At 31.0% G+C, this 25,896-nt stretch overlaps 1 protein-coding gene and 1 long non-coding RNA gene across 2 annotated transcripts in view; one reads left to right on the forward strand and one right to left on the reverse strand.

Annotated features, from left to right (window-relative positions):
• Nucleotides 1-25,896, forward strand: part of LOC134244336 (uncharacterized) — a 75,786-nt gene that overhangs the window by 7,965 nt on the left and 41,925 nt on the right. The gene's annotated exons all lie outside the window — the stretch shown is intronic.
• Nucleotides 305-25,326, reverse strand: LOC134244315 (zinc transporter ZIP10-like). Its single transcript, XM_062726573.1, has 11 exons — nt 25,277-25,326; nt 24,964-25,115; nt 10,936-11,004; nt 9,148-9,323; nt 5,957-6,191; nt 5,103-5,152; nt 3,656-3,736; nt 3,461-3,494; nt 2,581-2,733; nt 1,127-1,311; nt 305-961 (listed from the first exon to the last, which is right to left on the reverse strand). The coding sequence occupies exons 3-11, from the start codon at nt 10,952-10,954 to the stop codon at nt 830-832; spliced, it is 1,065 nt and encodes a 354-aa protein (XP_062582557.1). The 5' UTR covers nt 10,955-11,004; nt 24,964-25,115; nt 25,277-25,326; the 3' UTR covers nt 305-829.

Raw genomic sequence — 25,896 nt, forward strand, 5'->3', positions numbered from 1 at the left:
TCATAATCGGGAAATAACAGAAAAATCCATCGACGATTTAGTGGGTAAATAATGGTCATACAATACATTGAATTCCATCAAAAAGAAAAATAATTCTTGAGCAAAACGATAGTTACTAAAGAGTAAAGAAGCTCCCTGGTGTCATGATCAAAACATTTCTTATAGGATCCATGATCTTTCTTCCAAACACGCTTATGATTAAATATAACTCATTCTTCTAGTATATCTGTTGAGTCTTCTATACATTTTGAACATAAACAAATTGAAAAATACAACGTGTAATATATGAGTCAAAAATATTAAATAGTTCTCGTCATGGCTTTTATTATAATTTTAAATACGTTCATTGTACAAATAAAAAAGCAACAAAAATCCAACATATTTTAGCAGCTTTTGAAGCACCAATAGGCACAACTGTTGTTAAAATATTACAAATAAGCATTTTGCAAACATTTCTTTAAAAATGTACTGCATATCTAAAAGAATAAACATGACTTAAATTAGAACTTAAAAAACCATTTTTAAACTAATTACATGTACCTTTATTTAACATAGAGTCTTAAAATAAAATAAAAACGGGCCTGTAATTTTGAAATTTGTTCATTCACTGCACTGTATACATCATATATAAACCAAATTAATCTGTTTGCAAAATTTATTAGGAATCAAGCAATATTGAAATATTATAAACATAAGCAGCACTCATGCAATATCAATTCTAAAAATCATACTAAACATATTTTATCCACAAAAACAAAATGAAAATCAACATAACAATATAAAAACGAATAACAAAATAATCAAAACTCGGTATTTATATTTTGTAATGTTAATGATCGATTTCAATTTTACTTTCGAATACTGCTAGCAGTATGATAACGAGAGCTCCACAGAGGATGCCGATGTTGTGATAGATAAAGGTCCTTACGTTCGTGGAGCCATTCTTTATCAAAGAGGGAAGCTACAAAGAAACAGAGAAACCAGCGTACGTATCTGGAATACATACAATATATATTTCATATTAATTGTATATACTGTAGTGTTTAATATTAAAACCAGTATACCCTCGGTATAACTTAAATTCAAATATAATAGAAATTACACCACATAATACTTAGAAAATTACCATGTCGACTAATGAAATATACAGGAACATTCCCGCTGTAATGGAGAAGATCCAGGGTGTACCTCCCAGGTTGGAGAGTGGGACTCCAATGTAAAAACCAATAAAGGCAGTCAGGGAGGAGAAAAGGTTGGCGATCAGAGCTTTCTTAAACGTCAGTCCTTCGCTAATCAATATTGCAAAATCACCTTTAAATTAAAAAAAAAATCAATCTGATTAGAATATTCAGAGATTTTTCCAATTTTGAGAATATTTGTACATTAATTCTTAATGGTATTAAAAAATGAAATATTTCTTGAAAATTTCTTTCCAAGGAATGATAAAGTTTGAACTTTTATATAATATTTACGTATAATCTGAATATTGAAAATCTTGCTGGCAAATTAAGATGTTGGGAAAATGATATGTATCTTTTATATGAACAACATTAACTTCCGTAAAGGAGAAAAATTGAATATATTTCCATGCTGTGAGATAAAGAACTGATCAAGGACCGCAGGTCCAAGATTAATTCTTCCTTTCACTAAATGCATTGTTTGCTACATTTCTCCTATATACTTGTTCTGATCAATTAAAATATTTTTAAAAACAAACAAATTCTATTAAATTCAGGTTGGATTACTTCAGGCGATGACAACTTCATTGTGCACTGAATGGAGAGTCATAGGTAAGATAATAGTGTTTCTAAATCATACTCATACATTCATCATCACAAAATCTTGAACTTCATGTACAACACAGAAAATGAGGTTGAAATTTAGAGTGATACTGAGATTAAAAATAAAGAAACACTTAATATTAGCCCCTTTTTTTCAATCAAAATACTGGTAATCAGATTCTGAAATGCTCCATTGAATTCAGGGTGCAATCTATGTAGTACGTGTTCTATTAAATTTAATTAACCTAAAAATAGTTTCCCTCCTGAAAAATACTAGAAATCCAATTTAAACAAAAATACATACTTTTTTCAATTTTAATTAGGTTTGAAGAAAATATTCATTACAACAGCTCGGTGCTACTGCTCATCTGCGTCATGTATGTTTAACTTTCTATAGTATTTTTTATAAATTAAAATTCAATCCGAAAACAAGATTTTCTTTCTGAATAAGAGCTGTTTGAGAATTTAGAAAGTCAGAGCACAAGATAGAACAATTTACATTTTCTACTTTTTTACGTCTTTAATTCAATAGCTTTTCCCCTTTGGTATATCCCAATCTATATCTGTAACTCTCCATTCTGTTTTAACCTATCATTCTTTTTGAAAAATTGTCAACTTCCTTAATAAAAAAAAAGAACAGTAGATTTATTAGTTTTCCAAAAAGGAATGGATAGTTACAGATAATTTAATTCATGGATAATTTTAGGAATAAGGACAACAATAAGATAACGAATGGACAACACAAACAAAATGTTTACACCACAGTCAATGTTTTAATTGCAAGAAATATTTTGTGTACCTAATTCCTGAGGAAGTTCGTGACAGAAGATTGCAATAGTGATGGCTATTCCTTCTAGTATGCTAGCCGAGAATGAAGCAGCAATGGCCAACCCGTCAGTGAAGTTATGAAGGGCATCACCGATGACGATCATCACCACCAGGGGTGAAATAGCTGACAAAGAGAGACAGGTATTAGTTAAGTATACTAAAGAAATGTTTTGAGAAGAATAATAATTTGAGATGTTTCAGACAGACAGCTTTGATTCTTTGTGAATATCATATTTCTTGAAGTAATTATTTGGTTCTGTTTTGAATTTGCCATTTCCTCTCCATGACTTTTAAAGGTATTACTAATATTACTAATATAACTGAACCAAATGATAATACCCCCCGATATTGAAGAATTCGTGGTTTACTAATTACTTAAATTTCGCTAAATAATTTCGGTAAATATGGGTATCACGAAATGTCCTATTGATGCCAAATCGCAGTATCATGAATTCGCGAGTGAACTGCTGAGGAAATATTGCATTAACATGAAACAAAAAACAGTAATTTTAATTTGCTAGTAGTACTTTTTTGCGAAATTACATGATTAATGGAATTTTCTTACAGAGAAAGTCTGGAGTTTTATTTTGCAATTATTCATCAAGAAACTGAATTGTAACAGAATAATGAAATTCACATAAAACTGAATTATTTAAAATTCGCGTAAATATTCCTTGACTAATTTCAAATTCTTATTCTAACAATAACATACACGTATTTCATCATAACCAACTGGTCTTCTTGTACATACATGTATATCGAGCTTATATATTAATGTTCTGTGAATTTATTACAGTATATGTATTTTCTCTTCGTGAAAGTAAAACATCTGATATCTTAAGAAGATTCACCTTTCCTGCCTCTTGAGGTCCTTTGTTCTTCCACCTGAAATTTTAAATAAAATCATAGATGCGTTGCATGCATAAATGATTCCTTAGAAAGTGAAACTCGAATAGTCGGACGATGAGAAACAATTAATTCATATACACAATACTTGTAAAATTCGTTTGTTGGAAGAACAAATGCTTAAATCTTTTTACATGTACCTCTTTTTCCTTAATTATAGCTTCTACAGCTTGGTTATTATAGGCTGTAAGTGTTACAGAAATTTGTTCCACTTGTGTTTTCTGAAATACAAATATTGTTCAGGTTAACACAATAATTTACAAAGGACAAATTATACATGCATGTATTCAAGAAATATAGAAATCTATGTCGATATCATTAAAATTGTTATTATTTGGAAGAATACCTTTTTAAAAAAATATTTAACACAAGAAATTATCACACTTCGTTTGGAGAAATTAAGAAATCTTTTCCGATAGCATATAATAAATTGTACAAAAACATGAAAAAATAGTTTTACAACACTAGCTTACATCTGTAGCTTTGGAGTAGTGAAAGGTTCATCCTCCATGCAAATAATTTTCATCTACCATTTGTCCATCCTTTGACTTAATTTTACATTCACTTTGATATTTTATGCAATTTTTTGCATCGTTATAATTTTACTTTCCCCTTTATTAGTAAATCAGTAGTGAACGTTTTATTAGTAAATCAGTAGTGAACGTTTATGGCGGCAAGCCTGGAGTTTATTTAACTTTTATAAACTTTTCAATATTTCAAAGAAGGAAGAAAAAAATCAACCTTTAACGTAACGTGGTTTTGAAACAAATGATACATTACATCTAGATATAATGAATGAATAAAGAAATAACATTTCAACAAATATTTTTATACTCTTTCTCAAAACAAGCACTTTACTGAAATATGAAACTTAAGATTATTTATTTTATGAAAGCAGGTTATTGTTAAAAATGCATCTGAACAAAAATAAGTGCCTATAAGTAACGCCATAGCAACGTCGGTACCACTGTACCATTCTTGCCATGCCATGAAAGGCAAGACCCAACATTGAGTTTATCTTTACGGTTTAAAAAGCGAACTTTACATAAATAAATGAAAATTTAAGGTAAAAAGTAAGATAAACAGTGAATTAGTTTGTAAAATTTTATTGAAAATGTTAGACAGATAAAGATCTTATTGGTTGTTGTGACATTACGTTTGTATCAACCTTCATATCTCTAGCTTGTTTAACGAATCCACACAAAGGTAAATAATCCTATAATAGATCACCATTTCATCCATCAATTTTTTTTATCATGAAACTAAGAGTTTTTGCCATTCTGGGATTCCATGTTCGGGTCCCCTTGTATAAATTATGTTTGCTTTTACCTTTGAATTTCCTGTCGTTTAATATATTCTTGATTTATTACAACTACAAAAAATGAAAAAGGCGCCCACACCCCTCAACTGGAATTCTTTCTCACTCCCTGATGGATGATTGGGGATGAAACAAGTGAGTGATGAGATTTCGTAGATGTGGTTCAGAGTATACTTTAGAATAATCTTTTATGTTACAGTTTAAACTGAAATTTTCTGATTCAAAAACACGCTTGACTTTCAATTTATCTTTTACCATCAAAGTCTTACCCTTTGCACGTGTACCATTGCCATTTCAACAAGGTAAAAAATATATGCACCTGAAAGATAAGAAAAACATACGGTAATTATCATTTTCGCATTTTTTAACTCACAAGAAAATTACTACGGTATATTACTTCATGCATCTACAAATATATTTATTTTGTACTGGAGACGATCAATATTATGAACACCTAAAGATACATTTGTGCTGAATCCATAAGCCAATATATATTTTGACCCCTGTAATCTTGTATGTAAGTGGAGGATATTTATCATGGTTTCTTTTCATCCAAAAAATATAAAGAAGCCTTAAAAAGTTTTCCTAAATTAATTTCTGCAAACGACATACGGGCTGTCTATAGTCACAGATATATCTGCTGCAGAGAATGAATACCTGAACATTTATTTAAAAAAAAGATGTTATTTTGATTGATGCAGAATTTATTGTTAATAATTCTTCAATTTATGTGCAATGCAATTTTATTATTATACGAACAGAAATAAATCATCCAATGATAATTGCGATACTAGTATAATTTTCAAATAACTATAAACTGTGACCTATATACGACGTAATTTTAGATCTTTTATCCAGATCAAATCAATTACTGTAAATGTATTACATTTGGCGGGTATGATATTTGGCAGAAATTCAATTTTTAACAACTTAGCGTAGATTTAATTTAGCGCTATCTGGATGTGGTAGTTGTAAATGTATGATATACAAGACATTTAGCGATGTACTTGTATTAGCGGACTCTGCTTTCCACCAAAATTGCTGAATAGAATACACCGCTAAATGTAATATGTTTACAGTATATTTCACGAAGAACACTATTTTTTGATTTCCAAACTCTCACCAAGAAGGAGGACCATGCAGTACCAGATGTATGGTTCTATGTGTAAATGCTCTGTCTGTATATGGACGGCGTCATGATCAGCTTCTTCCGGGAGATGATGATGATTATGGTTGCCATGGGGATGTGTGTCAACATTCTGGTGAGTGTCTCTCTTCCGGTGATGATGATGACCATGTGACGGAGAATGAGTTTCGTTGGATGAAGATTTTGGACCGTGATCGTGGAGGCCAAGGGCCTTATGTAAAAGATGATTGATAAATGCTTACATCATATAATGTACATCTTTTATATATGGTTTATATCAAGTTGATATAATTTATGAGTCAATTCCCTCTACAACAAACTGGGAACAGACTTGGGACATTTTTTTGTATAATGAAACAAATATAACTTTTATCATAGTCAAGAAAACAAAACCAACATTTTATTTTGTGATTGAAATTAAATATTTTCGAACATGACTTATTTCATACATGTTTAATGATATTAATTTGAATATTACTAATCTTAATTATCACTAAATCCGATACTGAATATTACTAATCTTAATTATCACTTTCTGGTCTTGCAGCTAGGTCACAAAATCTTTACCAATTTTGTAAAAGTTTTCAAATATATTGATATCGAAAAGTAAGACAAAACCTCTTAATGATAATCGCTGGAGTTAACTTATTTATATAATAAATCGTTTTATGAGAGATGTGAATCTAAATAATAATAATGACAGTATCCATTAAATATCAATTGGATTCATTACCAAAATTAATTAAACATAATTATTCAAATAAGAAACCTATAGAAGAATCATGGGATCTTGTCACGATTCAATTTTAAATTACTATAATAATAATATCTATGCCAAGTAAAACAATTTATAAACAAGTTGATTGATAGAAATCTATATATCAATTTGACATTATTTATGTGAGTAAATAACAAACTTAAGTTTAAAAAAATACCGAATATGATTTAACAACGTTTATTTGATTTGTATGCATTTGTGAATCTTGAAACAGAGAATGAATATGCCCATATACCTTATTGGTAATTATAAATATAAGCAATTGAAAACGGAGAATATGTGCTTTCATTTTGGAATAAATTTAATACGTATAAAAAAAGAAAAAAGGTATTTTTAAGACTGACTAATAGAAAAAGCATTTCAAATTGAGATTTAATTTATAGTTTTGGAGAAAATGACATGTAATTACTCAGCTATTAATATATACACACACTACTGCAACACATTAAAAAGGTTGAAATAAGAATGCTTTTTAAAATAATTTATCTTAGGGATTCCATTTCTCTAAGTAGATCATCCAAGTCCTGGTAAATATTTTTGGATTCATTTAAAAGAAAATATTCGTCCAATTTTACATTCGCAAAATTTAATATATATTCGAGTCCAACATATAATGTGATATCCTTGTATACGTAAACATATAAATGTGATATCCTTGTATTTTCAAACAAACAAACAAACAAATAAGAACAAAACCAAAATAAACCCCAAAACATTTGAGCAGAAATAAAATTTGTTTTATTTTTTTTAATTTTAATTTTTTAAAATTACAAATCCATATAAAAAAAGAGTAATATAGTGTTTTTGCTTCGTCGTTTTCGACAATATATTTTACAATTATTAAGCAACAAAACAATAATTTTCATGTTTCCAGAAAATGCCCTGTGCGCTCTATGAATATAAATGTGCTATCATGTCCTTTCTGTGTCCTTGCGTGACCTTATACTGCGTACTTTAGACTCATAAAGCTAAGATTGATTATTCTGACCCAGATTTAGCAGATGTTTAAAGTAACAACACAGTATACATACACGTATGATACACGACATATATTTATTTTCACTATAAAAACTTTCGTTTTTCTGAAGCTGTCTTAAATTAAAGTTTTAAGCAGCAATTTCTTTAAGGTGTACTTTACTGTAATTTTTCTCCCTTTCCCTTAGTATTTTAGAAAGTCAAAACGTAGTACTTTACTGTAAAATTGTCTTGATATTTTTTTTTTATTATAACATTTTTTTTTCACCCTTTGATAAACAATTTGTACAATTCTCTAGAATTTACATAATAAAAAATCCACTTCCACACAAAGAGAAAAACAAAATAGTAAAATTATTCTATTTGTACAGATTGAAAATAAAAGATTGATTGATTGTATATTGTTTAACGTCTCAGCTTGATTTCAGTCTGATAAACATCCCTGTTTTCTAATTCTCTAAATTGTAATATCAATTATTATCTGTCAAAGCACACAGTTACTGGATGACCAGACTTTTTGAAATGAATGTGATATAAAGTAACATGTATCAAGATTGATTTGCTTTTGTATGCCTTGTAATATGATTTTTTTTAAACAATCAGCATGTACCAGTTAAAGATTATTTAATGAATTTGGTGTGATTTTGTGGCAAAAGTAATCTCTGTAATAATGATTTTGTTTTAATACTTTAATCTTTGAGCTTTTGCAATGATATTTTATACCACAGCTCCCTATGATTTAAGGTAGGATTCTTCTCATATTTCTAATATTAAAAATTAATGAAATTTTGGTGTGGTCAGGTCAAGGTCATTACCTTTTTCCTTGACATTAAGAATAAAAAATAAACTGTTGCCAATCATGTGATACCTACTTCTATTTCAAAAGTTTAATGATTGTTCTTTTTGCATAAAAACATATAACTATATCTACAGCATGATATTACCACATTTAAATAAATAATTTCACTTAATATATATTAAAATTTTCTCTGTTTTTCTGATATATTAGTTATTTTCATATGCTCCTATATTTCTTTTTTATTTTAATTAACTTATAAATGTAATTTAAAAATTGTCCTAAGAGAGAAAAAAATACTTTTTATGGATGCAAAGCATTCTGTTTTTTTGCAAAATCATATTTATTTGATAGATTTTCTGTTTTAATACTTTGAAAATCTTTGATTGTGCTTTATGCAATGATATTTTATACCACAGTTTTTCAGTTTATCATTTCTATGATTTAATGAGGAAAGAAAAAGTGGTCTTTTAAATTCCTTACACCTCAATATATAAGACATATAAGCAAATATACTTTGAATGTTTCATCTAGTCAGAAACCAGAGAAGAATCCTACCTTAATAAGTGGTCTAAGATGAGCTAATTTATACACAGTATTGACGTAATTTACACGTACCTCTGGAACTAAGTGAAGAATGGCGTCACTGGCCAAAGCACCGACAGCCAACCCCATGAAGACAGACAAAACAACATCGTATGCAGTTTTATATTTTTTGGCAAAGGGAATTGTAAAAGCACCGGCCAGAGAACATAGACAGCATATCAGATTAGCGATGGTACCGTACCCATAGACTGAAGAGCAAAATCAAAAACAAAGATGATCATCACATTTTTGAAGCAAATTCAACTTGTTTTTCTTTCCATATACATGTAGATACAAATGATACATGTCAACCCTTTTCCAAATTATACCACTTTCTTTTCCAATTGTTTATTTAAAAAAGAGATAACTTGTCCCAAATTCATAAAGTGTGTGTTAATTAATTTTTTCCAGTTCGAGTTCCTTAATTGTTTATTAATTTTCTAGCAAAGGAAGTCTTGCCAGATATGAGAATAAGAAAAGAAAAAAATAACTCAAAGCGCATATTACAATCCTGGAATAATTTCCCATTTTGCAAATAACAGTTCTTAAATCTGAAAAATAAAACGTCTCGGGTTAGTTGTTACAAACTTAAGAAACGCTAGGGTTTCTCTTACATGTAAAAGCAAATACTTTCTATTATCAAATCAAATGATGAATGACGTTTTCCAAAGTAATTGTTATGCTTTTGTTTGCATACTGAATTGTCGACGGATTTTTTCAGTTATTTACCCAATTCTGCAAGAAGCCACACAGCGGGTGTGATCGGTTGGTAAGGAATGTTCCCTCCTCCATGGCAACTGATCCCACCTCTGATGTTTGAATAGTTCGTATTTTCTCTGCTCCTGATTTGTATTGTTTTATGGACTTTTGATCTTAAATAATATTCGTTATCTCCATTATTTCATTGAAAAGGAAATCTAAGTAGATGACAATTGGTAAATTAAGGATCTCCCGTTTTTTGTGATTGTATGAGATTTTTATAATATGATTTGTGTGTTCAGCAAAGGAAAGAAAACACAAAGCAAGTGGATAAAAATCATATCCAACCATAAGCCATGGAGGATATTGTGGAATCATTTTAAATCTTGGGGGTTAATGTTTATGGGCAAGTAAATTTTTCTGGTTCGTGGGGACATAATTTCGGAGGTTACTCGTAAAGAATAAATACGGTTACAAAATAATTATTCCTGGGGATGCAATTTCCTGAAAAAGTGTGACCCATGGAATTCATGCACACTGGTTCCCAGAAAGCATTAAGCAAAACTTGAAAAAAAAAAAATCAAATTATTAAGCCTACATGACATTTCTTTTTGTTACTTTATGAAACAATTTCTTCAACTGTTTTGAGTTCATAACTGTTGAATTTATTAATAAGAACAGATGACATAACCAAACTTTTAATGAAAATTATTTTTAAAAACTCAGGTCTTGTTTATAAGAAAAATGAATTAGTATCTTTTCTAAGCTTCACAAATATGAATTAAAACGACAAAAAGTTGCTTTAATTTATAAGAATAAATCTGAATAATAAACTTCAGAGAGGTAGAACTTTAAACATCATACCAAAAAGTTTAAAATACCTTAGTTTTTAGAAATTTCAAATTGGCAGCTTTTACAACTAAATTAAGTTAAAAAAATATCTACCAATCCAGGCCTCCATGTTTTGTTTGAATCAGCTGTTCCTCTAATGTACACTGTATTTTTTTGTTGTGTTTTAAGATCATGTCACGTACATGCATGTGTTCTTGACTATCTGCACCTGTGTTCTGTTGGACTTCTCATTAACATAATTGTAAAAATTATAAATAAAAATGCTATTACCTTCTGCTTGGGTTGTCATTTTTATGACGTCACTGTAGATTATTCAAACTGTCGTGGGCTGGCAATCATCTGTATAAAGTAAAAAAAGCACAAACTAGTGAAATGTAAACAATTTATTCAATATCATGAAGAAAGTTGATATTTTATATATAAAAATTAAACAGTTTTCAACCGGTGCATTTATCAAAATTTGATTTTCCTTCTTTAATTAAACAATATCGTAAAGATGATTGTTACTTTATATCTTTTTAATCAAATAATATTCAACCAATTTTTATATGATTTTACTTATATAATTTAAAGTGGATATAAACATTTAAGTACTTTGCTTCTATTCTATTCCTTTTAATTAAAGAAAATGCAGAGCAACTGAGCATCAATATATATAAAAATGTAGATAAGGAAACATTTGTTTTATTTCTTTTCTGTTTGTTTGTTCCTTAATCAACGTTTGCATTGTTTAATAGCACGTACTTAAATGTTAATCAGCTTAAAAAATAATCAAAACTGCAATAAAATGAATTACGCATGACGAATATCCTGTGCATAAGAAATCTTCATAAAGAATGACTGATGTCTGAACAGAGTTTATATTGCTAAACTGTTAACTAAGTCATTATGCATCGTCGTATAAACTTTATACAGGAGTACATTATGTACGTGTATTCTCACCACAATACAAATATTTACTAATATATCCCCCAGCACCCCCCTCGTTCCGTCGAATAGCTATATATGTGTAATTATTATTTGATGAGGTATGAGAAACATAAAGACATGGGGATTTTGTAGCAAATGTGAATATTCAATCGTCAAAAAATTTAATCCTCTTTTTTTTACTTTTCATAACAGAAGCGTCAGTCACGTACACAACGAAATTTATTTTTAAAAATTCGGCGAAGGGTTTTTTTTTTTTCGCAATTGGATGATACAATAAAAAACAATTGTCATGTTTTTTTTTCAATTACTAGTAGCTGTATACAAATTAATGATGCGTCTCGGCCAATGAGCTATCACATCATTACCTATCTCATATTTTTTTTTCAAAATCTACGCAAGTTTTAAACACAAAGTTTTATACTGCATTCTATGACATAATTTCTCTACGAATAAAAGTCCCCATTTCGTCCTTGGTTCGTTGACAGCTGAACATTATAAAGCAATCTCCAGGTCGCTATGTAGATTTATAGTCAGGTCCCTTGATCTTGGACCAACTGACAAGTGTGCTTTTATCTTCTTATATTCTGAAGGGATTTTGTCAGTGTTAGAATATTAAAACTACTCAAAATAGAGTCAGTCAAGGTTTTCTTCTTTTTATCAACAATTGTTAGAATAATTATGTTGTAAAATTTAATATATATATATATATATATATATATATATATAAAATTTTACAAGAAAAAACAAATATGAAAAAATTAATTGGATATATATACATGTATTAGAAAATTGAAATAATGCCTAGATTTTGCTACCTTTTCTTGCTCTCTCATCCAATAAATAAACGAGAATACTTGTTCAATTAAGGTAAGAAAACATTTTTTGAATATCAGAAAAGTACGAAACTAGCAAAACTGTAAAATATGTAAAACAAAACACACACCTTTATTTCTTTAAACAGAGATGTCAAGGCAGAAAAACATTAAATTAATTAGTTAAAAAGTAACTTGACATTGTCATTATTTACAAAATGCTTTGCAAATATAAAAAATTATATGACCATCAAAAATACAAGTGCACTTAACACTGACATGCAGAAGTAATATAATTTAATATATATGCACTGTACATTGATAGACACATAGTATTTGTCTTTAGAGGAGATTTTTTTCAGAAAATGCTTGATTATTTAAACAGAAACTGATGTTTTTACTGTTAGAACACATAAAAGCAACAGATTAACCAATAATGGGGCATAATACTATATGTATAAGGATATAATGTAGCATTAGTGGGTGGCCTTTAAGCCATTCATGATATTAAGTGTATAATATTAAACAATATGTAAAACATCTTAATTAAATTATATATTGACTTCCATTATAAAATCATTAATGGATGACAATGTTGATCAAAAATACACGCGCACTGTACATTGACAGAAGAGTACGTGAATTGTACATTGACACAGGTATATTAGTAATACAACTGCATTGTACATTGTTAGAGGTATGCTAGTAATACACCTGTATTGTACATTGTTAGAGGTATGCTAGTAATACACCTGTATTGTACATTGTTAGAGGTATGTTAGTAATACACCTGTATTGTACATTGTTAGAGGTATGCTAGTAATACACCTGTATTTAGTAATACACCTGTATTGTACATTCACAGAGGTATGCTAGTAATACACCTGTATTGTACATTAACAGAGGTATGTTAGTAATACACCTGTATTGTACATTGTCAGAGGTATGCTAGTAATACACTTGTATTGTACATTGTCAGAGGTATGCTAGTAATACACCTGTATTGTACATTGACAGAGGTCTGCTAGCAATACACTTGTATTGTACATTGTTAGTAATACAGGTATATGACATAGGTTTGTAATACAACTGTTTTGTACTGTATTGTTAGAGGCATGCTAGTCATACACCTGTATTGTACATTGTTAGAGGTATGCTAGTCGTACACCTGTATTGTACATTGTCAGAGGCATGCTAGTAATACACCTGTATTGTACATTGTATTGTACATTGTCAGAAGTATGCTAGTCGTACACCTGTATTGTACATTGACATAGGTATGCTAGTAATACACCTGTATTGTACATTGATAGAGGTATGTTAGTAATACACCTGTATTGTACATTTTCAGAGGCATGCTAGTAATACACTTGTATTGTACATTGTCAGAGGTATGCTAGTAATACACCTGTATTGTACCAGAGGTATTGTAATACACTTGTATTGAGGTAATACACCTGCTAGTAATACACCTGTGTTGTACATTGTTAGAGGTATATGTAACACACCTATATTGTACATTGACAGACGTTTGCTAGTAATATACCTGTATTGTACATTGTCAGAGGTATGTTAGTAATACACCTATATTGTACATCGACAGAGGTATGCTAGTAATACACCTGTATTGTACATTAACAGAGGTATGTTAGTAATACAACTCTATTGTACATTGACAAAGATATGCTAGTAATACAACTCTATTGTACATGGACAGAGGTATGCTAGTAATACACCTATATTGTACATTAAGAGAGGTATGTTAGTAATAAACCTCTCTTTATGGTGAAACTTAAAATAAAAGGTATGCTATGACCTGTATTAAATTGACATATTTTATATTGTACATTAATTGCTAGTAATATACCTGTATTGTACATTAACAGAGGTATGTTAGTAATACACCTATATTGTACATTTTTACAGCATAAATCATTAAAAATACAGAGGTATGTTAGTAATAAACCTGTATTGTACATTAACAGAGGTATGCTAGTAATACACCTGTATTGTACATTGAATGAGGTATGCTGGTAATACACCTGTATTGTACATTGTCAGAGGTATGCTAGTAATACACCTGTATTGTACATTAACAGAGGTATGTTAGTAATACACCTATATTGTACATTAACAGAGGTATGTTAGTAATAAACCTGTATTGTACATCGACAGAGGTATGCTAGTAATACACCTGTATTGTACATTAACAGAGGTATGTTAGTAATACACCTGTTTTGTATATTGTCAGAGGTATGCTAGTAATACACCTGTATTGCACATTGACTGAGGTATGCTAGTTATAAACCTGTATTGTACATTGACAGAGGTATGCTAGTAATACACCTATATTGTACATTGACAGACGTTTGCTAGTAATATACCTGTATTGTACATTAACAGAGGTATATTAGTAATACACCTGTATTGTACATTGTTAGAGGTATGCTAGTAATACACCTGTATTGTACATTGTTAGAGGTATGCTAGTAATACACCTGTATTGTACATTGACAGAGGTATGTTAGTAATACACCTATATTGTACATTAACAGAGGTATGTTAGTCATACATCTGTATTGCACATTGACTGAGGTATGCTAGTAATACACCTGTATTGCACATTGACTGAGGTATGCTAGTAATACAACGGTATTGTACATTGACAGAGGTATGTTAGTAATACACCTGTATTGTACATTGTTAGAGGTATGTTAGTAATACACCTGTATTGTACATTGATAGAGGTATGCTAGTAATACACCTGTATTGCACATTGACTGAGGTATGCTAGTAATACACCTGTATTGTACATTGACAGAGGTATGCTAGTAATACACCTGTATTGTACATTGACAGAGGTATGCTAGTAATACACCTGTATTGTACATTAACAGAGGTATGTTAGTAATAAACCTGTATTGTACATTAACAGAGGTATGCTAGTAATACACCTGTATTGTATATATTTGAGGTATGTTAGTAATACAACTGTATTGTACATTGACAGAGGTGTGTTAGTAATAAACCTGTATTGTTCATTGACAGAGGTCTGCTAGCCATACACCTGTATTGTACATTGTTAGAGGTATGCTAGTAATAAACCCGTATTGTACTTTAACAGAGGTATGTTAGTAATACACCGGTATTGTACATTGACAGAGGTATGCTAGTAATACAACTCTATTGTACATTGACAAAGGTATGCTAGTAATACAACTCTATTGTACATGGACAGAGGTATGTTAGTAATACACCTGTATTGTACATCGACAGAGGTATGCTAGTAATACACCTGTATTGTATATATTTGAGGTATGTTAGTAATACAACTGTATTGTACATTGACAGAGGTGTGTTAGTAATAAACCTGTATTGTTCATTGACAGAGGTCTGCTAGCCATACACCTGTATTGTACATTGTTAGAGGTATGCTAGTAATAAACCCGTATTGTACTTTAAAAGAGGTATGTTAGTAATACACCGGTATTGTACATTGACAGAGGTATGCAGTAATACAACTCTATTGTACATTGACAAAGGTATGCTAGTAATACAACTCTATTGTACATGGACAGAGGTATGTTAGTAATACTCCTGTATTGTACATCAACAGAGGTATGCTAGTAATACACCGGTATTGTACATTGAGAGAGGTATGTTAGTAATACACCTGTATTGTACATTAACAGAGGTATGCTAGTAATACACCTGTATTGTACATTAACAGAGGTATGCTAGTAATACAACTCTATCGTACATTGTCAGAGGTATGCTAGTAATACACCTGTATTGTACATTAACAGAGGTATGCTAGTAATACACCTGTATTGTACATCGACAGAGGTATGCTAGTAATACACCTGTATTGTACATTGACAGAGGTATGCTAGTAATACACCTGTATTGTACATTGTCATAGGTATGCTAGTAATACACCTGTATTGTACATTGACATAGGTACGCTAGTAATACACCTGCACTGTACATTGACAGAGGTATGCTAGTAATACACCTATATTGTACATTGACATAGGCATGCTAGTAATACACCTGTACTGTACATTGACAGAGGTATGCTAGTAATAAACCTATATTGTACATTGACAGAGGTATGCTAGTGATAAACCTGCTTTGTACATTGACTGAGGTATGTTAGTAATACACCTGTATTGTACATTAACAGAGGTATGCTAGTAATACACCTGTATTGTACATCGACAGAGGTATGCTAGTAATACAACTGTATTGTACATTGACATAGGCATGCTAGTAATACACCTGTACTGTACATTGACAGAGGTATGCTAGTAATACACCTGTATTGTACATCGACAGAGGTATGCTAGTAATACAACTGTATTGTACAATGACATAGGCATGCTAGTAATACACCTATATTGTACATTGTTAGAGGTATGCTAGTAATAAACCTGTATTGTACATTGTCAGAGGTATGCTAGTAATACACCTGTACTGTACATTGACAGAGGTATGCTAGTAATACACCTATATTGTACATTGACAGAGGTATGCTAGTAATAAACCTGCTTTGTACATTGACAGAGTAAATAGAAGGCTTCTGTACACTGACAAAAATACAGAAAATATAGAAATACTAGACAGATAGTGCTCTCTTTAGGGTGGAACTTGAAATAAAAGGACTATGAAAAATCATATTTTTATTATTAATTGCATGAAGCTTTTTACAGCATAAATCATTAAAAATACATGCATACAATCAGTGTTTGATAAAATAATACACTTTGATTTGAAAAATATTTATTCAGAATACTGAATAGATTGGGCAACAAGCAAACTGCCTACGGTAATACATTCCCTCTCTATCACATTCTTTTGTCCATATAGAAGTTTTTCCATAAAAATGATCGTATTATTTTATCAGAAACAGATGGTTTTACTGTGAAAACACATAAAAACAATGTATTAACCAACAATGAGGCAAAATACTCTGATGATTTAATGTAGCGTTATTGGCTGGCCTTTAAACCATTCATGATAAAGGTGTATTTCATATTATATTAAATCCGATGTAAAGCTACTTTATTAAATCATGATAGGACTTCCATTTTAATATCATTAATGGCTAACAATGCACTAAACAAATATTTAAATACATGTAAGTAAAAGTACAAAACATGCCATTAAATGACGCTATTTGTCCATCAATTCACAATGTTATCATTAGATGATATCATATCATTATTGGTACGCAAAAGTTTATGCAAATCTCTGTGCCTTTGCAAAGTAAAATAAATATTAAACAAACACTGCATAACCATGATTAAAACAAGACTTACTGATATCATAGACGATTATTTCTATAATACAAAAAACGATAGAACTTAAACACTTGTTTTTTTTTTTTTACAAAGTAATTTTCCTTGTTAAAAATAATGACTATCTGTTTCTACATACAAACAACCCAAAGTTATCAATCAATTAACAATATTATTTTTTATTCATATGCTGATATCCTACTGAATTTGAGATTGAAAAAAAAAACACCACATAGTCTGACAAATGTTAAACTAGAGAAAGACATTGATGGCAAACAGACACCTACACTGTAAACGTTATGATAAACATGATGATTCTAGCTTTTATCATATATATACGTGGCAATAGCTGATGGCTTCCTGATAAGAGAATGTTTCTGCATACGAACATTTTTTCATATTTCAGGTATCGGTAATCGACAGATGACGCTTTCTCTTGCTGGGCATCTGATTCCACTCCTTGAATTTAAACGGGTCCATTTATAATGCCCTGCTCAATGATTTGAATTTTAATAAAAGTCACAATTTCTTACATCGGTCATTGTTCGTCAACCTGCTTTATTCATCTTTCTGGGATTCTTGAATTTAAACGGGTCCATTTATAATGCCCTGCTCAATGATTTGAATTTTAATAAAAGTCACAATTTTTTACATCGGTCATTGTTCGTCAACCTGCTTTATTCATCTTTCTGGGATTCTGGCCATAAAACTTAGACGAGCTCACTTTTGATCACTTTTACCAAAGGAATATATATTATCAAAAGTGCTTTCAGTTTTATGGCCCCCAGGCCTGATTTCACTTTTGATGTTTCTCAGGTCCAAGTTTACTCTGTTCTCAATTTGCTTTTCTTAATTGGGCGACTTTTTGAATGATAACTCTTCTTTATCTTTAAATAACATAAAAGGCTTTTAAGGAAAAATCTCATTGCCAACATTTAGCAAGATTTGACGTACATTGTACATGTAGTTTTATCATATATATCAACAAGCTGATTTACAGTAGAATATCAAGGTTGAAACCCAGGTTAAATAAATTATATGGTCATTTCTATATGATTTAACGTAAACTTGAAAAGTATCTTTCATAAGCTACAAGCATGGACTTACTTTTAAATTATATGTTTCAGTACCTTTATTTAGAATTGAGAATTGAGAATTGCTTGTTTTCAGACAAAAGAATGAAAAGAATGAAAAGATACTAGACATTTCTTGTTGAGTGACATATAAATTGATCGTGGAAGAGAAATGTGATTCATGCAGTATTCCAAGAGATAGTCCAACTAACTCTAGCGGTTTAGAGGTCCTTTAAATAGCAAGCTCATCAACTTCTAAATGAAATGATGAGATAAGGAATGAAATATATGTAGATAACGAATAGTATTTAAACTAAAAAATCCATTAAACAATACAAAATAAGAGCAAAACAAACACGGACCTCAAAACATCAGAAGTGGGATCAGGTGCCATAGAGGAGTTAGCATGCCTGCCAACCGGTCACCCGCCGAGGGCTCCTTCTCATGATCAGGAAATAATGGGAAAATCCGTCGACAATTCAGTGTGTATATAACGGCTTAACAATTATTATGAAAAACGTCAGTCAGCATTTGACTTAATGATAAATTGTATTTGCTGACAAGGTCAATGTATCGACCATAGAACTTACGAAATAATGACTTTAAACGAGACTGCTGATATTCTTGTTTCAGCAACTTGTTTGTAAATAGCTTTACCTCGTTTTAAAAAATTGTTCATACACTGAGAATCCTCTTGTGTATCGAATCAGCTGAGAGATATAAACCCCATATGCAGGTGATAAAAGTATATTGCTGCATAAGTAAGGGAAGTTGACGATTGAAAAGTTATGGTCATCTCGTTTGTCATTAAGCTTGGTTGTTAGATTACCATTAATGTACTTTCCAAGTTAAATATCGCAATATGAAACACATGTGTCCAACTCTGTGGTGTCTTTTATTTCAAGCTCACCGGGATATATCATATTAACTATTGTTCATTGACATTATTCAAGCTCAGAAATCCATTCAAACAATATAAATCGAGAGAAGAACAAAAAAAGGACCTCTCAAAACATCAGAGGTGGGATCAGGAGCCATGAGGAAATAAGAATCCCCTGTCTCAACATACAATATCTAACGAAAATGTTCTGGTTAGTTTTATTCGGAGTCATAAAGTGAAAGGCTTGGGGAAAAATTGTTTGCCTTACCGGTTTACCATCTATAAATATCAAAGGATGTGGGAAGTATTTTGTTTCCAAGGCCGTAACTAGGCTCAAATTTTTAGTGAGGCAAGGGCGCTGGGCATTCCTAGTCCCAGACGGGGCAAGGGTCTAATAGCCAGTGATGAGGGTTTGAAAGGCCTGAAACATGGATATTAGAAAATAAAAGATTTGCTCTTAGAAAGTTTTTATGTTTTTAATTGTTGACCGCATGGCACAGTGGTTAGAGCGTATAATTATGCTCTAAAGTCGCAGACTAAGGAGTTGATCCTTATATCACAGGTTCGAATCCCACTGCGGGAAGTGGAGACCGGTCCTTCGGATGAGACCTTAAAAACTGAGGTCCTATGTCACAGTAAGTGATGACACAAAAGAGATGTCAGTATTTAATCATCTTCCGTGACCACGAAAGCCCAGTGTAAATTGAAAAATTGCAGCCCTCCTACGGCAAGTGGTGGTGTCTCAATATGAATAAGAATTTTTTTAGAAGGGATGTCAAAAAATAAAGCAATTTACAAAACAAACATTTTGAATTATATCTTACATGCTTTGTAAATGAAAATGAGGTACCTAGTGAGATGAACGATTTACAGAAATTGAAACAAAAGTTGAAAATGAGAAAAATTGTCACTTTTCAGAAAACTCATAAAATTTAGTGAGGCATTTGCCTCACTTGCCTCAATGGTAGTTACGGCCTTGGTTTCCAAGTCAAAAAACAGATTTCGTGGAAGAATGTAAGTTGAAAAGTAAGTTTTGACAGTTTTGATTATTTCAAGCTTTTCGTACTAAATGGACAACTTTTAAAAATAATTTCCAAAATCTAAGGCAATGAAGAAGGTTAAATGACAATGTAAGAGAGAAGGTCTCACTGGAAATGAAAAATTCCACCATTCTCTAATCTTTGTGGGTTTTTTTTTATTTAGGAGAAATTAGTTAAAAATCTACTATATTCTGTAAGTTAAGGTTGCTATGATGTGGTCATGATAAAAAATCCCATCAAAGTCCAAGAAAGTATTTAAATTATCTCTCTCAGAAAGGCTATAGTTGTTAAATGTCACGGCGTTTTGTTCGTTTTGATTTATGACATCGTTGTCTACTTACTTTCTTTAGTCTTACTGTGTCTATAATGCAAGGTTTGTCAGAGGGTGGACAGTTATAATATTAGTTGGAATATACTTATTTCCTTAGTACTTGGTTTTTTAAAATTAAAATTACGTAATTTTTACTTCAATTCTAATAAAATTGTATCCATTCTCGGTCCATTTTACTTTATCTGAATTCTTGTTCAAACCAAATTTGACTAGGGAATGTCTTGAAGGGATTATTTGAATATATATGGAGGAGTTATATGAGTTTTTAGTCATTTCAGAATTTGAACGTGACAATGCCTATTTTTCCAGGCCATCCAAATAGAAAACAGTGATACTACACTTCACGTGACTCCGACATTGGTTGATTTTTTTAACCACAAATTTTGATAGGATATTATATTTATGAGACTAGGAATTGATGAAATAATGAAGTCAATTAGTAAGGATAATGCTGATTAACTTTCCTCGTTAATTTTATTCATTGATATCAAAACCACATAATAATCGACAAAGATATCTGCGGTCATATTTCTGATTTATCTATTTCAAATACAACTATATACATATTTATTGAAATATTTAACACAATTTCTTGCTATTTCCTATCATTGTATCATTGTCTCTAAATTTGGTTGACACGGCCTCATTTTTATAACTTTTTGAATGTATTTCATTAATCGTTTAAGGTCAATAAAATTTTTGACGCATCGTAAAGTGCATCATATCATCGTCGTATAATGCAAACATATGAATAAGTGCTCATATCCTACCGTTTTAAAACATATTAAAATTAAATTATTATTACATTCCCGATCTTAAGAACGTTAAGTACATTAGTAACTACCACACTAATGCAGCTTTACGATGATATTTTGATTCTAATTATTTACCTGTTGAACAGAGACGCTATTACTAATTAGCAGAATAATTATGTCTTTTATTATGTCTTTTATTCGACTGTGTTTTGCTGTTCTAAAGTGTTGACGTAGAATAAGGAATGACCAATTCTGCATTTTTAAGGTAGTCACGTCGCGCATTTATATTTCGACTTCCTTGTAAACACCTGCAGCAAACAATTCTTTATAAACATCAGAAACCAATATCTATTTTGTTAGAGGACAAAATATTTCTTGCGGCAATGACGTCTTATTTGCCTTTTATATCATTTTTTAAACGTGATATAGTCATGCACTGACAATCTGATAATACTGTGACAAAAAAATTTGAATTTACCATAGACTAGTATGCATGTAAGAGTACATGTACCAATGGAGATCTTTTTTTCAGGTCGGAGAACAATGCAAATGAGGATACGGTGGGGTTTTTTGTTTTGTTTTTGTTGTTTTCTTTGTTGGTTTTTGTTTTGGTTTTTTTTTACAGTAAAATACCGCAACCATTGTCAAATATACTGTTGTATACAATTACAGTATTCGTTGAAAATTAAAAATTCTATTCATTCAGAATTATCATCCTTTTTAAATAATTGATTATGAAGTTGATAAGATAAATGTCTGATACTAATTACTGCATTTTAAAGTCTTATGTTCGTATATGTCTGTACATTGTAGTAGCAAATTCATTCTAGATATCGCTAAATGACGTGACGTTACAAAACAAAAAAATGACGTTCCTATTGCATTTTTCTAAGAAAACATTGCCATATTTCAAGACCTCGTTTTAAAAAAGTGTAATAAATATTGAAAAAAGAAAAACGGTTATGTAAAGCTTAAAGTCTATACTATCTATGATAAAAATAGCGTTAATATTTTGCAAGAGGCATTTTTTGATGGTTCGTGGACTTAACAATCTAACTTTGGGGGGGGGGGGGGGAATAACTGTCGATTAATCGGCATTTTTAACATTTTTTTTTTTTAGACTGAACCCATCATATTTATTCCAGCAGTCAGACGTGTCGATTAGTGTCCCAGTTAACATTTTCTTACTTGTGGGATATGAGTGTCTATCAATTCACATAATCAATATAATACACCTTTCTAATTGATCCTTTAAAGTTTGTATAAAGACAAAGACAAATATGGTGGTTCTTGAAATCTTGACACACGGCTTTTTCACACGCGTTGACATTTTATTTTATTTTTTTTTTTAAACATGAGCACACTCGTTACCGCAAAATATTTATACCCCCCGCTTGAAAAGCGGGAGGGTATATAGTAATTTTCATTGTACGTCCGTCCGTCCGTCCGTCTGTTACGCTTTTACCCATCTCTTATCCGCAACTCCTCTCATACCACTGAATGAAAATTGATGAAACTTTCACAGAATCTTTATTACATATTGCCATTGTGCACCTCCTATTTTACTTTTTGATCCGACACATATTTTGGGTTTCCCGGCCACAGGAAAACATTGACTTTTTCACCAGTTATAACCATATGGGAGGCGGGGGGTATCATTTAGTGAGCTCATCGCTCACAGTACCTCTAGTTTCATTGGATATTATTTCTCGAACAGTTATAATTATTTTTCTGTTTCAATATTTTGCGGTAACGACTATGCTCTATGCGAAAACCACAATTAACTGAGTAAAATTTGAGCATTTTTCCGAAAAACCTCAAACCATGTTGCTATTTAGAATTTAGTTTGAGATCGTAATGTCCGGTTTTGACGAAATTGTTTGCAGTGAAATGTGTCAATGTTCAAGCACAAGTACTTGTGGACAGTACTAGAAATATAATTCATGACAAAAAAGAAAAAAAAATATTTTGACCAGGGGTGTAAATAGGGGGGGGGGGGGGGGGGGGGGGGGGAGTGGGGGGCTGTCCACAAGTACCTGTGTGTTCAAGGTTGATAATAACCCAAAACATATTTTTTAAAGCCCTTTTCAAAATTTACATATTTGCTAGTCCAAATAAGGCATGTTAAATGTGGGTCGAACTCTTTAAAACAATATAACCATTACATACATTTTTAAATCGTCTGATTATTAGAACAGGCAACTCCCTTATTTGGCAAGTTCTCAATTTGTCCGAGTTTTTTTGGGGAGGTCACTGGCTTTTTATGTAGATTCAGTCGTGTGTAGACTTATGTTTACATGTAACTTTCAGAAATTTGTCATATTTTTTTTTAAATTCACACCAACCGAGTAAATTTAAATTTACGATAATTCATAACTGTACACAGATGAAATGCATGTACAACTTTTATATATATATATATATTCATTGAAATCACGAGTTTGAAGACGCGTTTTTTCAGTTCCATTATGAAAAATTTAAGGTAAAGAGAATTTCTTGTCTATATCTTTTTAGTATAACCAAATACCATGGTTAATATTTTGATAGATGATAGCAATTTGTTTCAAATTTTCATGTCTTCTTAATGGATTTTTGACATCTCAAGCAAAGTTTAAAAATTTGCGTGGGGTTTGACAAATTGTGTTTGAGCACAGAGAAACAGGGGTGCTGTTTTAACAAAAAAGGAAAAGGGGAAAACGCCCTTTTTTCTATGAGATTTCAACATGTTCAATATTTTAAAAACATACATATGTAGAATAAAAGCCGTTCTCGTAAAAATTTTCCCAGTATCTATCGAAGCTTTTTTTGTGTCTGATGACTTGATGAATAAAAAATATTATTCATGTCCAGTACAGTACGGCTCGACCAAAATGACATCAGAGCCCGATCCCGAGTCTAAATGCGTACAAATGTACAGGTGCTACAAATCACACTTTTCGTGTTCATGTATGTCGTGTTATGTTGAAAGCACTAAATGTATAATAAGAAATTAATGTTATATCATTGTTAAATGTTTATCTTATTAAGTTTGGGAATCATTTTTAAATTATCAAAGACAAGAGACATATAAAATCAAAATATATTTACCTCGCTCTACGAAACAACGTACAGAATATCTCGTGTCTGAAATTGAAACAAATATACGAAAACATGGATTAAATAATTATATATACTTACTATCATGGAAAAGGGTAAATATCCAGTGAATGTAACGTATATATCTATATTAACAGTTTCACTTGTAAGTTTCACGCCCGAATGTGGAATATCACTGTTGAAGTCCTCACTCTCACTCTAATGGAAATGATGAGCGCGCATGGGCCGTTAGCCTAGGGGGGAATAAGGTGACAAGACGTAAACAGTGGCGAATAAAAACTTTTTGTGCCGACGAAGACCAACGTCGTAATTAATTAATTAATGTTATCATGACAAAAAGACAACGATCAGCATTTTTTTTTTATTTTTGCAGTAAGATTGATCTATTTATTACATGCATGGAATCTTCAAGAGACGCATTGTTCCGAGGATGTGGTTAAAAATATCGTGTAGCTCTTACTAGGTTGATATAAATCTATCATAATCTTAATTTTGATTTCTCCACTTTATAATGACCCTGTCATATATCTACTGATCATATGCGTTTTTTCCTTAATAAATCTATCAGATCACCTCGTTTCATGTCGCGTCCAACCAATACGACGCAATACAGTTTTGAAAGAAGAAAATGGGTCGCGCAGTTTATTTTGACTTTGAATATAATCTAGTACATGTAAAAGTTGCAATGCAAAATTATATACTGAAGTGGAAGATCTAGACACTTATTTTGCCTCCTATTTGTGAAAATGTTTCTCTCTCTCTCTCTCATACGGAGTTCAAAGTATAACTGCTCACTTTCATTATAATTTTATTTCTGTCACACCAGTTTAAAAAAATATTTTATCTATTGATTAAAAAAAAATGCTGACTTACAAATTTCATCCCTTTAAATAACTTTTAAAATGTTTCTAAATAATTTTCTACTCCTTCATTATACAAACTTTAATTTATAGGCCTATAGTAATCAAATTAAACGGAAAGACCTGACTTTTGTCCTGTGAAAAGAGCTACATG

This window comes from Saccostrea cucullata, unplaced genomic scaffold (assembly GCF_032062105.1).
Source record: "Saccostrea cucullata isolate Sc308-1 unplaced genomic scaffold, CSIRO_AGI_Scuc_v1 ctg330, whole genome shotgun sequence".
NCBI classification, from domain to species: Eukaryota; Metazoa; Mollusca; class Bivalvia; order Ostreida; family Ostreidae; genus Saccostrea; species Saccostrea cuccullata.